The following is a 12,796-nucleotide window of genomic DNA, read 5'->3' on the forward strand; positions in this document are numbered from 1 at the left end:
CACAAATCTTGAAGCATCTTTTGTAAATATTGCTGAAAAATGACAAAGTTACCAAACCTAAGAAAAAATAGAAAAAAGTCTTAATACAACTCCTTAATAGCAGGTGCGCAACTTCAATATATATGTGCAATCTTTCTGTGAAGTTTCGAGGATTTGGGTTGAAAATTCTGTGAGGAGTTGATTAGACAAATATTCACTTTTTTCCCACCCGGCCATCCGCCCGACATCATCATACTATATTGAACAGGTGTTTTGGACCAAGGATTCAAATGGCCGGGTTTTGAAGAATATTTCTTAAACAATGGAGAATGGACTATACTGAACATTTTTATGTAAATATGAAATGTAAAAGAGGGAAAAACCATTAAACAACTTCATTATAGAAGGTGAGCAATGTTTTTGTTTTGTTTTTATTTCTGACTATGAGGACAATGCATATTTACAGAAGAAAACGACAGTTGTTGTCTGCGGAGAGGGCTAAAATAGTCAACACACTATCGTCTGCAAATAGTCTGACTGCTGAGTGGATGTCTTGTGGTAGGTCGTTTACGTAAAAAAAAGAAATAAACTGGGTTATAAAAATGATCCTGCTGGTACACAAGCTTTCAGCATCATTGGTTTGATGTTGTCTGGTCCGGCAGCTTCTGTGGATTTCAGTTGTTTTTTTTCCACTCAATTATTTGTGGTGTTTTCGTTATTGGTATATTTTTCCTTGTTGATCGGTCATTCTTGGACACATTCCAGAATGTATTGATGTTTGTCATTTTGTTAAAAGTTTTCTCCAATTTCTGTATTCAGCAATTTCATATCTTCTATTATGTTGTCCCATGTTCTAAACAGTTTGATTTTTTTTTGTTTTTGCTTGCTTGTCATTAGATTGGTGTTCCTTTCTGCATACTGGACCTCATGGTATAAAATTCCCTGTATAACATCTATTCGCATCATTTTACTTGGACAGTTGGTAATAATTCTGGTCGGCTCTTGCACTAATTTAGTTAATCCATAGTCATCAAGATTGCCTAATAGTTTTGTAGTGTTGTACTGCATGCCGTGTTCCTTAGCCTACAGTTTTGTTTGAACAACACAAATTAGGTACTCACTTCTCCTTCTGTCCATCATCACCATACGACTCGGGGGCGAAAGATACCAGAGGGACATTCACTCATAAATCGAAAATAAACTGACAACGCCATGGCTAAAAAAGAAAAAGACAAACAGACAAACAATAGTACACAAAACACAACATAGAAAACTAAAGACTAAGCAACACGAACCCCACCAAAATCTGGGGGTGCTCCTGAAGGGTAAGCAGATCCTGCTCCACATGTGGCACCCGTCGTGTTGCTCATGTTAGTACAAACCAAGTAAATAGTCTAATTCGGTAGGTCACATTCGTGAAAAGGTAACGGGATTGTAGTTACGACATTAGGAACATATCCGCTATCATCTGTGAAACGGATATTCCATAACGGTCAACCAACTCGTGATGGCGTCAGTAAAATTTATGAAGGGATGATTTCAACTTCACCATTTGGAACTCTTGGTTTAATAGCTTCCTTGTGAGCAGCAACCCTCTATTAAGGAAATCATGATAGGAAATACAAGCCCGGGAATATCATATCAATTGGGAGATATACAGAGGCGGATTTAGAGGGGGGCCCAGGGGGCCCGGCCCCCCCCCTTTTCTGGGAAAAATTTGGTTGATTATATAGAGAAACACTGAAGCATGGACAGAGTGGGCCCCCACTTATGAAAATTTCTGGATCCCCCACTGATATATACTCCGTATGCAGGCGCTGCGGGAATGTTGCTACATAGAAATGGAAAGTTCACAATTGGGAAGCTGAAATCATCTCTTTTGTCGTAAAGTTTGGTTTTCAACCCACCCCCATTGTCAATTTCTAGATGTAAGTCAAGATATGAGGCAGACTTAACTGTATCTGTAGTAATAAGTAGTATTTGAACAAACAAAATGCAGCAAAAACTGTTCCTGACCAATTTCCAAGTTCAGGGTTGGTTGACATGTCAAAAGTAATAAGTACGCTAAAATACAATCCATGTGAAATCTGTAACTTCTTATTGCATACCTGTAGTTAGTATTACAAAGAAAGTCCTATGTTGGATATGAGAGACTCCTACAATTAAAGTCTTGCATTAATTGATAAATTCAAAATACCTTCTTCTTTCTTTCTTAGAACAGGGAAAATAATGGAAAAAAGGCAAAATACATGTAGAAGAAAAAGAACTTTTTATTTTAAAAGTAGATTTATATAACTATGTATACAAAGATCAACAATTTATAAAATATGAATCAAAGTGGATTGATAAATAGCATACATAACAAATAAATAACAATTACAAGTAACAACTAGACAAAGTGATGCCCCTGCACTCCACTCTGAAGTAACTGTATTATAACAAAGTCAATGTAGGACTTTTTTGAAATATTATTGTGTCTGGGAGACACAAATGATGCTCACACAGATGCATAGTGCAATTTTAAAATACACAAAGTTGAGCATGGGAGCACTTAGGTCTATGATTCACTGTAGGAGGAGTTATCTGGAAACGCTATGCACCTCTTATGCAAGTATATACTCCAAAAATGTTCAACTATCTCCCAGTGAGCAAATATTAATAAAAATCAAAACCATGCACACCTTCAATATATGCACAAACAGCCAGCAAAGTGAAAACTTCCTAGCATTCAAACTGTAGGAAGAGTTATGCGGAATAGCTATATACCCATAATGGGACAGACGGACTGAAAGATGGACGGAGGGACAGATAGGGGTAAAACAATATGCCCCCTAACTTTTAGTTGCGGGGGCATAAAAATTAAATAAACAAAATAGACATATATTCAGGAAAAGCAACAAACTTTTGAACTGCAACAAACTATTTCAATGAAAAAAGGGAGCTCTTAGTGCGTAGTACAAAATTTGGCTTTGAAATAGCTTTCATTACAGTAAGTTCTATGTGTCTTTTGTATTCATGTTACTTTTTTGTACTATGTATCAATCTGGTGAGTCAAGCCATTTCCAACTGATTTTTACATTTTTTTCTAGTGTTATACTGTTACACAACTGTCCCAGATTAGGGGATGGTTGAGCACTCATAAACATGTTTAACCAGCAACAGGAGCCTGTAATCCAGTGGTGTCTTTGGTTGCTGTCAGGCAATTTTTTTTTCTCGATTTTTGTTTTCTGTTTGGTTTTCTTGTTTAATTTTTTCAAATTTTGTCATGTTTGGGCCTTTTATAGCTGACTATACAGTTAGACTTTTGCTCATTATTGAAGGCTGTTTGGTGACATACAGTTGCTTAAATCCACATCATTTTGGTGGATAGTTAACTTGTCTCATTAAATGTCTAACTCAAAGTTTAATGGCATAAATCACAGGGTAAGGGTTTTACTTTTAAGATAAAGAATATCTTCCATGAGCATTAGACATTTGGTCTTCCCCCATAAGGAGTTCAAAAGAAAGAGAACCACAAAATTGAACTTTCAAATGAGTATATATTATCCAAAATTCAATTTTTTGGATCTGTATCTTAAGTAGAAGCTTACCATGGATAAATAGTGATCTTTATGTACATTTATTTATTTGTTCTTTCATTCAAATGCTTGCTGTCTCCCCAGTTTGTATCCACAAGACCTTGGGATCCAATGAGACATTTAAAAAAAACTTTTCAGAATTTCCAATAGATGTACATTAAGACATGTCAGCTACTACATGTAGCTGCTAGACAAAATTTATGTAAGATTTTGACAACATACACTAGCATAAAATTACATACCAGATATCTATAAAGGGGGCCAGCAATGTAGAGGAAAAATGTCCAAGTTTGAGGGCTGTAAATAGGTCAAGAGTATGTCAACTAGAATGAAATTGTAATCTGTCACTTTTTTTTTTACCCAAGTACAAACAAAAGATTAGCTAAATATCTATAAAAAAAAAATGTGGATAGTGTCCACATGTGGACACAGATGATGCTCCCGCTTGCATATCATATAGTTATAAAGGGACATAATTGAAGAACGGTAAAAATGACGCTACCCAAATTTGAACTTGATCTGAGTTTTGTGGTAATAAGCATTGTGTGTAAGTCTCATAACATTTGGTTGAGGCTAACTTAAGTAGAGAACAGAAACTAAAAATTCTGCCATTTTTCTATTTGTGAACACCCATAACTCTAGAACGGTTGTGTATAAGTTTTATAACATTTGGTTGAGACAAACTAAAATCAGAAAAAAGGAAATGAAAAATTCAGCAATTTTTATGTTTATTTAAGGAATGACTGTAATATTTTTTCTGTCTATGAAGAAATAACATAAAAAATGTGGTGCACACTGAATAACCCGCGTAGCATTAAAAACTATCCTTTTGCCTCTTTTACCCATGTACTCTATTTATAGCAACAGCAACCATGATAGTTGATTGGCTGGAACATTGGACATAAGTTTGTAACAATAAATGCTACCATAATTATAACCAAATTAGGTTTATCAGCTTAGTTATTCCAGTGAAGATTTCAATAGATAGATGTAATGTAATGCACAGATGGTGCCAACTGTCAAGTGATAGAAATAGCTCATAGTAGTCTTTTGTTCCAGGTAAGTTAAAAATGGTGTTGTCATACTGAAAGAGTCTATCTTAAATAAAAATATTTTCTGAACAAGAATGTGTCCAAAGTACATGGATGTCTCACTCGAACTATCATTTTCTATGTTCAGTGGACCGCGAAATTGAGGTAAAAACTCAAATTTGGCATTAAAATTAGAAAGATCATATCATAGGGAACATGTGTACTAAGTTTCAAGTTGATTGGACTTCAACTTCATCAAAAACTACCTTGACCAAAAACTTTAACCTGAAGCGGGACACACGGATGAACGGAAGGATGAACGGACGGACGGACAGACAGACGAACGAATGGACGCACAGACCGAAAAACATAATGCCCCTAGGTGGGCCATAAAAAGGGGTATGAGAAGTAAAATGTGTAAAAAGTGTTCATATAGATCACATATAAAAAGAATATAAATTACATAGACATAAATGTATCACAGAACTCATATTAAAATTCATAAATAATATAGACAGTATACAGGTATATATATATATATATAAAAATAGTATGCTAAGTAAACATAACACTCAAATATCTAAACTTATCATGCACTAGTAGCCTGAAATGCTCACCTGGCAAATATATGCCATATTGTTATTTATTTTCACCTTTTTTGCAACCAAACTTTTTTTCTAAAAAAAAAACTTTTTGAGGTTTATTCTTCCTTGGCAGGATAACAACCAAAGAATTTGTTCTTGATCTCAATTTGCTTATTCGTCAAGTGTGCTGCCACACTTTCTCTATGATCCTCTATCCACTATTGTTTTCAAGATAACGCATAATGATAAAAGCTCATAAGATTACAACAATATTTCCATTTAGGAATTGACCTACAATTTTACAGATTTGAACTTTACCAAGCATTTTCAGTCCCAGTCAGATTTTCCCTAAAAACAGCAGTTTTGAAGATATGAGACAATCATTTGCATTTTACTTCTAAGTTCTATTATAAGTCATGGTGGCCATGTTGGTTGATAGAAGATGAAATAATTCATAAACTGAAATCTAGACACAATTAAGATCATTCAAGTCAAATGAAAATAATGCTTTATAAATTTGGTGCATCTGAAGTTTGGTTTGAATTCATTCTGAAGTTTCAAGATCTGAACAAGAATGCAAATAATTGGTAAAAATTGTCATTTACTTAAGGGGCAATTAGGTCTGAGTTTGGTTAAAATTGTCATTTAAGTGGTAATTAAGTCTGAGTTTGGTTAAAATTGTCATTTAAGTGGTAATTAAGTCTGAGTTTGGTTAAAATTGTCATTTAAGGGGTAATTAGGTCTGAGTTTGGTTAAAATTGTCATTTAAGGGGTAATTAAGTCTGAGTTTGGATAAAATTGTCATTTAAGCAATGAAAAAGGCAACCATTTTTTGAAGAAAAAAACTACAGTGTGGTTTTTAAAGCAAACAATTTTCCATGTTTCTATTCCGTAAATTACTTTTTTAATAGTAGATTTAACATTTGTTAAAAGTATGATATAATAAAGTTAAGGCACTTTAAATATGTAAAACTTAATAACCCAACAAGCATGATGTATTCAAATGAGGTAATTTGGTGTGTACAAATAATATACAAATGGAAAGGAAAATGTGTGTCAAATAAACTAATCTTAGTTCATTTTACAGATTAATATATATGGAAAGTAATTTAATAAACTGTTAACACAGAGATATGTCTTGCCTTTATATTATTTTGATAATGCAAATGTTGAAATTAAAATAGCAATACTTTAACATGTAAGTTATGCAAATATTCAAAGTCAATGAACCATGACTGAAGGTGCATGGCTAAACAATCTCCATGGAAATGAGGTGTGCCAATGCTAATACAACTGCATATCAAATACCATTGACTTATCATAAGTCGTTCCCTTTTAAACAAACCTAAACACAAACATTAACTTGTAAACTATGTAAAAGTTGATTGAACCAATGATGAGGGGGAAATATATTATCCATGGAAATGAGACTTGCAAATGCCAATACATTCGCATACCAAATATCATTGACTTATCATTAGTGGTTCATCTTTAACAGATCTAATAACAAACTAACACATGTAAACCAAGCAAAAGTTTCAAAGTCAATAGACCATGACTTAGGGGTTGAGCCTAATAATCTCGAAGGAAATGAGATTTGCCAATGCTTATACAACTGGATACCAAATACTGTAAATTTATTATTGCGATTTTGTCATTTTAGACTAAAATGCGATTTTAATTTTTGCGATATTGAGAAAAATCCTGTTTAATTTATATAAAAAATTTCAAAATGCGAGTTTAAATTATTGCGATAATAACCCTGTCGCATTTTTCACAATAACAAAAACATCGCAATAATTTCTGAATTTACAGTACCATTGACCTACCACTAGTAGTTCCCCATAAACTGACCTAATCACAAACTAATACATGTAAACAAAGCAAAAGTTTCAAAGTCAATAGACCATGACTGAGGGGCCAGGTCCAAATAATCTCCATGGAAATGAGATGTTCCAATGCTAATACACCTGCATACCAAATATCATTGGCATACCACTAGTGGTTCACCATAAACTGGACCTAATCACAAACTAATACATTGTTGACGCCATTTTTGACGCCGCCGCTACCGGAATCGGCATATATTTGACTCCGTCAAGGCAAGACAATAAAACTAATTATTAAATCAAAGATTAAGACTCTGTCAACACTTGTACCAAACATAAACGATGACCATGACAACAGACTGCAGTCCCACAATCGTTGTAGGCAAGATAAAAAAAACATTTTCAAATGTTGATGTGCAAACTCAACATCCTTCCTTTTCTTGTTTCAGAAATATGTCTGGACTGATTGTAAGTCTTCACTCATTATTCTGGTACCGGGTGATTGTTATAATTTATTGTCATTTTGCTTTTGAATTTGCCCAAAATAATATCACATGATTTACAATATCCAAAGTTAATTTACATACATTTTGTACACAGCTGTAACTGCCAGAGGAACATACATAACTGGAACAAAAGAGAAAAAGCACTTTAGTAAAATCTTGCATTCTTCGTTCCAGCTATCCATTGATTATTTAAACTTCTTACCGTATTTTGAATTTAATTAATCTTGAAATTAGAATGAAATAGCAATGGAAAAAAGAACTTTTTCATTCATTTTTTTCATGTTAACATGGATCTAAATCAAAGTAGTCAATAATTCGCAATCATTGAACTGGCATACTAGCTTAAATATGATGCACACTAGATGGGTGAAAGTTTTATTTTATTGAAAGTTGATGTGCATAATTTACAATAACACTTTGAATGAACAAGTACTGGCTATGAACCCAGACTACTTCAAGAATATATTATATCATGAGGTCAAAATGACCATCACCTCTTTTAATAAAATAAATAAATAAGATTGTCAGTAGTGAGGAACCTAATCAAAAGTTGCTGTTGTCTGTTTCTGTTTCTGTTGATATTTTAATTGTGGACCTTAGTGTTGATTTTCAACAAATTTGTTAATATTATGGACAGTAACACTATGTATTGATGCACACAAAATTGAGAGCCCCAATGATAGTTGTATTTAGTTATCAGGTGCACTTAGGGTACTCCACATAAAATAAAAATATTTTTAAGGACATTTGCTTCTCACATTTTCATCTTTTCCTTAATATTTTGTTTAACGTCTAATTTTTTTCCTAGACAGTGTATTAAAAGTTTTAGCTTCATAATCCCTTAATTTTTCACTTTATATTTTAATATAACATTTCCCCATTAATAAATTTTAAAAAGATATTTGATTAGCTGACTTAGTTCCTTCAAACCATGAACTATAATAAACTACATGAACTAGACTTGGTGACTGTTTTATGGTCCTTTTCATCCATTTCTTTCTCTAAAGTTCTAATCATAGCAGCCTGTATTTCTGCTGTTTTTAAATGCTTTGTGTTTTCCTTATCAGCCCACTTTACAACAGGTGTGTCATCAGATGACTTTGCTGTACTTTCCTTTTCTTTCACAGGGGGAATCTGTATTTCAGCTGTTTTCTGAGGATTTGGGCTTTCTTCATCAGCCCACTTTACAACAGTTGACTTTTTGGGGCTGTTTTGATCTGTATTTTTAACAATACCGGTATTTGGCATGGATTTTGCATTTGGAGAATCAGGTGTGTCATCAGGTTTTGCTGTACTTTCTTTTTCTTTAACAGGTGGAATCTGTATTTTCTGGTTGTTGGAAAATATGTCTATCAAACACTGAAAAACATATACCATAGAATTTTAATATTTCAAACAAGTTACCGGTACTATAAATTTGCTACTTACCTGTAGTTTTAACTGTATTAGTTCACTATCCTAGGATAATTTTGAAAGGGGTTATACTTTAAAAAGAAATTGTCTGAAACTAGTTTTGTTGGGTATTTATCAACTCTTCTAATATTTCACCAAAGGCAATACAAAACAAAAAAATGTAAAAAAAAATTATAATCAATAATTCATTAAAGGGTTGAAACTGGATGATGTTGAATAATTTACTACCATTCTTAAATTTAGAAATATATACAATAAGAACAAAGTTTACCTTTTCCATTAAAGTAAACTTAAACCAGTTCTATGTAAAAATATTCTCAAATTATGCAGCAAAAAGTATAAAATAAGAATAGGCATAAAGGCTTATGAAACGTTTTGGGTTAACTACATGAAAAAATTGATGTCAGAATTTAAAGCAAAACTGAACTAACTGTGTATATCCAAAATTCTTGGTTCTTTCACATTACCAAATGCTGAAAAGTTTTTGTGTGTGGTTGCTATCTTCCACAAATTACTTGTATTTATATTAAAACAAAAATTTGTCATATTTATTCCTACATCAAATGAAGGCTGTAGTTATTCAAATATTATTTGCAAGCCAATTTCTCTGCAAAAGGTTTGGATTGGTAAAATTTCAATGATATGCCATCAGCTAATTCTGAAATCTAGACTTACAACTTAAATATTGATTTACTAGTAAAAAGAAATAAGAAGATGTGGTATGAGTGCCAATGAGACAACTCTCCATCCAAGTCACAAATGTATGATAAGGACAAACAATGGTAAATCTTTCAGTTCAAAACATATACCTGGTGGAGCATGTAAGCATTGATTTTACAGGAAATATTTGGAAAGATCATCAACAAAATCTAATTTAAAAAACTAATAGGCTCTTAAGATCCTAAATCAATCAATTGTCAAAAATTTATCTTCAATTGCTAATCATTTTAGATAATAGAAAAATTCTCAGATATTAGTCAAAAATCAGTATTTTAACCCAATAACTCCTATACGGATCAAGTCATCCAATGGTTTCAGTCATATTTTTGGTTGATTATTTTTGCTCTTTACTGTTCCTACCTACCTATCATTTATAATTTTCAAGACAAAAACTTGAATTACAGTATTGGAGATAATAGGAATAAACACAAGAAATAGTCAAAAATTGTCCTATAAGGGCAATAAGTCCTACAAGTAGTCATCTGATAATCTGGAAATAGGAAATGGGTAGATCTTGAAATTCTGAACATTTTTCACCTGTAGGGTTTTCCCCATCTTTTTTGATTTTCAAGATATTACAATTCATGTATTTTACCCTAAAGTTCTATTTTTAGCAATGGCTGGCTGCCATGATGGTTGATTGGCAAGAACAAAAGGCACAAACCTTATACCCTTAGAATCCTTCAATTTAAGTTTGGTTAAAATTGGTCAAATGGTTTCAGAGAAGATGATTTTTTATAGTTGGTAAAGACAACAGACACAAGAGATGGCAATTGCATGACCTAAAGAGCCAGGTGAGCTAACTAGAGCCTCTTAAGAGCCTTTGTCTCTCACCTGCATTTTAACAATGGACACTTTTTGGTAAAAATCATCCGTAAAGGGCAAGAACTCTATAAAGAGTTAACTGACAATTTCAGTCACATTGACATACTTGTAGATCTTGTTCTGCTGATTATTTTTGCTTTTAAAAGTTTCTATCTACATTTTTATCAATTATACTTTTCAAGATAATAGGCAAAAACTAAAAAAAATGGTAAAAATCATCATTAAAGGGCAAAACTCCTTTAACAAGTCGACTTAAGATTTAAGCCATGATGGCTTATTTGTAGATCTTGTCTTGCTGATCATTCTTGCTATTTAAAGTTTCTATATATCTATCATAATTTATAAGATCCTAGGCAAAACTGCAAAAAAAAAATGGTAAAAATGCATTTAAAGAGAAAAAATTACAATAACCAGTTCTCTGACAATTCCAGCCATTTGACTTTTTTGTAGATTTTTTCTTGCTGATCATTTTTGCTGATTAAAGGTCTATTAAAGTTTTCAAAATAATTGACAAAAATGAAAAAAAAATTGGTAAAATTTGACATTAAAGGGCAATAACTCTATTAGAAAATGTCTGACAGTTTTGACATTAATGAACAGCAGGTGAATCTCAACATTCTAAACATTTCTGCCCCCAGTCAGATTTTCTATATTCATATCAGTTTTCAAGATAATAGACTTAACTTGGATTTCACCCCTATGTTCTATTTGTAGCCATGTCAGCCAGGTTTTTTGCAGACAGGGTCATCAGACATATTTTTTAACCTAGATACCCCAATAATGAGTGTGTCCAAGTTTGTTTAAATTTGGTCCAACAGTTATAGACCAGAAAATTTTTGTAAGATATTAGGCAAAAATGCAAAAAATTGGTGAAAATTGGGCAATATTTCTAATAAGGAGTCATCTGACTATTTCAGCCAAGTTAACATAATACGCTTGATTCCAATTGTTATCTTTCCATCAAAGTGTTTGGTTTATGGTGATGTTATTAGACGTCATTTGTGCGTTTGTTGGGCATAAAATCTATGTCAGTACGTTGAGCTAAGGGATAAATATTCTAATGGGGATAACTTCCTTATGACTGCTCCGATATTTGTTTTTAAATGATAAAATTAATATATTTCTTTAGGCAGGGTTGGATTATGTACATAAGAATAAAGACGGGTGTTTGTAAAAATATCAAGCAGTCACAATTACTTTATCAGATCAAAGATGCAGGGATCCAGTTAGCCCATAAAATGTTTAAATGACGTGAGAAATCAGAGTATAGTAAAAGAGTATTTCTGGTTATGGAAATGATATGGATCAAACGTATTGTAGATCTTTTCTTGCTGATCAGTTTTGCTATTTAAAGTTTCTCTCTAACTTTTATAGATTTCAAGATAATAGCAAAAATGAAAAAAAAAATTGGTAAATTTGACAGTTTTGACGTAAATAGATAAAAGGTAGAGCTCAATATTCTGAACATTCAGCCTCTGTCAGATTTTCTTTATTTATAGCAATTTTCAAAATGATAGAAAAAACTTTCATTTTACCACTATGTTCTAGTTTTAGCCATGTCAGCCATCTTAGTGTGGCAGGCAGGGTCATTGCACACATTTTTAAACAAGTGACCCCAATGATGATTGTTGGCAAGTTTTGTTAAATATAAATAAGAAGATGTGGTATGAGTGCCAATGAGACAACTCTTCATCCAATGGCCATTTAGTTTCAGAGGAGAAGAATTTTGTAAAAGTTAAGGGACAATGACGACTGGCGACAGATGCCAAGTGATGAGAAAAGCTCACTTGGCCCTTTGGGCCAGGTGACCTAAAGAGGAACTTTTCTTACTCATTTGCTGTCTTCAAAACCAAGAAGGGTTGTCAACCTTTATTTTAAACATTTTGGAAGTGTCTACCTACAGACAAGAATGACAGTTAAACTATAATACAGCACTAATTTTAGTCATGCAAAAATCTCTAATGCTGTTCAATGATATGGATAAAACAAATTGTAAATCTCTAATGCTGTTCAATGATATGGATCAAACGTATTGTAAATCTCTAATGCTGTTCAATGATATGGATCAAATGTATTGTAAATCTCTAATGCTGTTCAATGATATGGATCAAACGTATTGTAAATCTCTAATGCTGTTCAATGATATGGATCAAACGTATTGTAAATCTCTAATGCTGTTCAATGATATGGATCAAATGTATTGTAAATCTCTAATGCTGTTCAATGATATGGATCAAACGTATTGTAAATCTCTAATGCTGTTCAATGATATGGATCAAACGTATTGTAAATCTCCAATGCTGTTCAATGATATGGATCAAACGTATTGTA

The 12,796-nt window shown here is 32.7% G+C and overlaps 1 protein-coding gene across 1 annotated transcript in view; it reads right to left on the reverse strand.

The window, feature by feature from the left end:
* Positions 1-5,435: 5,435 nt before the first annotated feature.
* LOC127738098 (uncharacterized) overlaps positions 5,436-12,796 on the reverse strand; it is a 32,884-nt gene continuing 25,523 nt past the window's right edge. Inside the window, exon 13 of the mRNA XM_052249201.1 lies at positions 5,436-8,866. Coding sequence (XP_052105161.1) covers positions 8,444-8,866 — 423 coding nt within the window. The 3' untranslated portion in view covers positions 5,436-8,443. The remainder of the gene's footprint in view (positions 8,867-12,796) is intronic.

This window comes from Mytilus californianus, unplaced genomic scaffold, assembly GCF_021869535.1.
Source record: "Mytilus californianus isolate M0D057914Y unplaced genomic scaffold, xbMytCali1.0.p SCAF_4, whole genome shotgun sequence".
In the NCBI taxonomy this organism is placed as follows: Eukaryota; Metazoa; Mollusca; class Bivalvia; order Mytilida; family Mytilidae; genus Mytilus; species Mytilus californianus.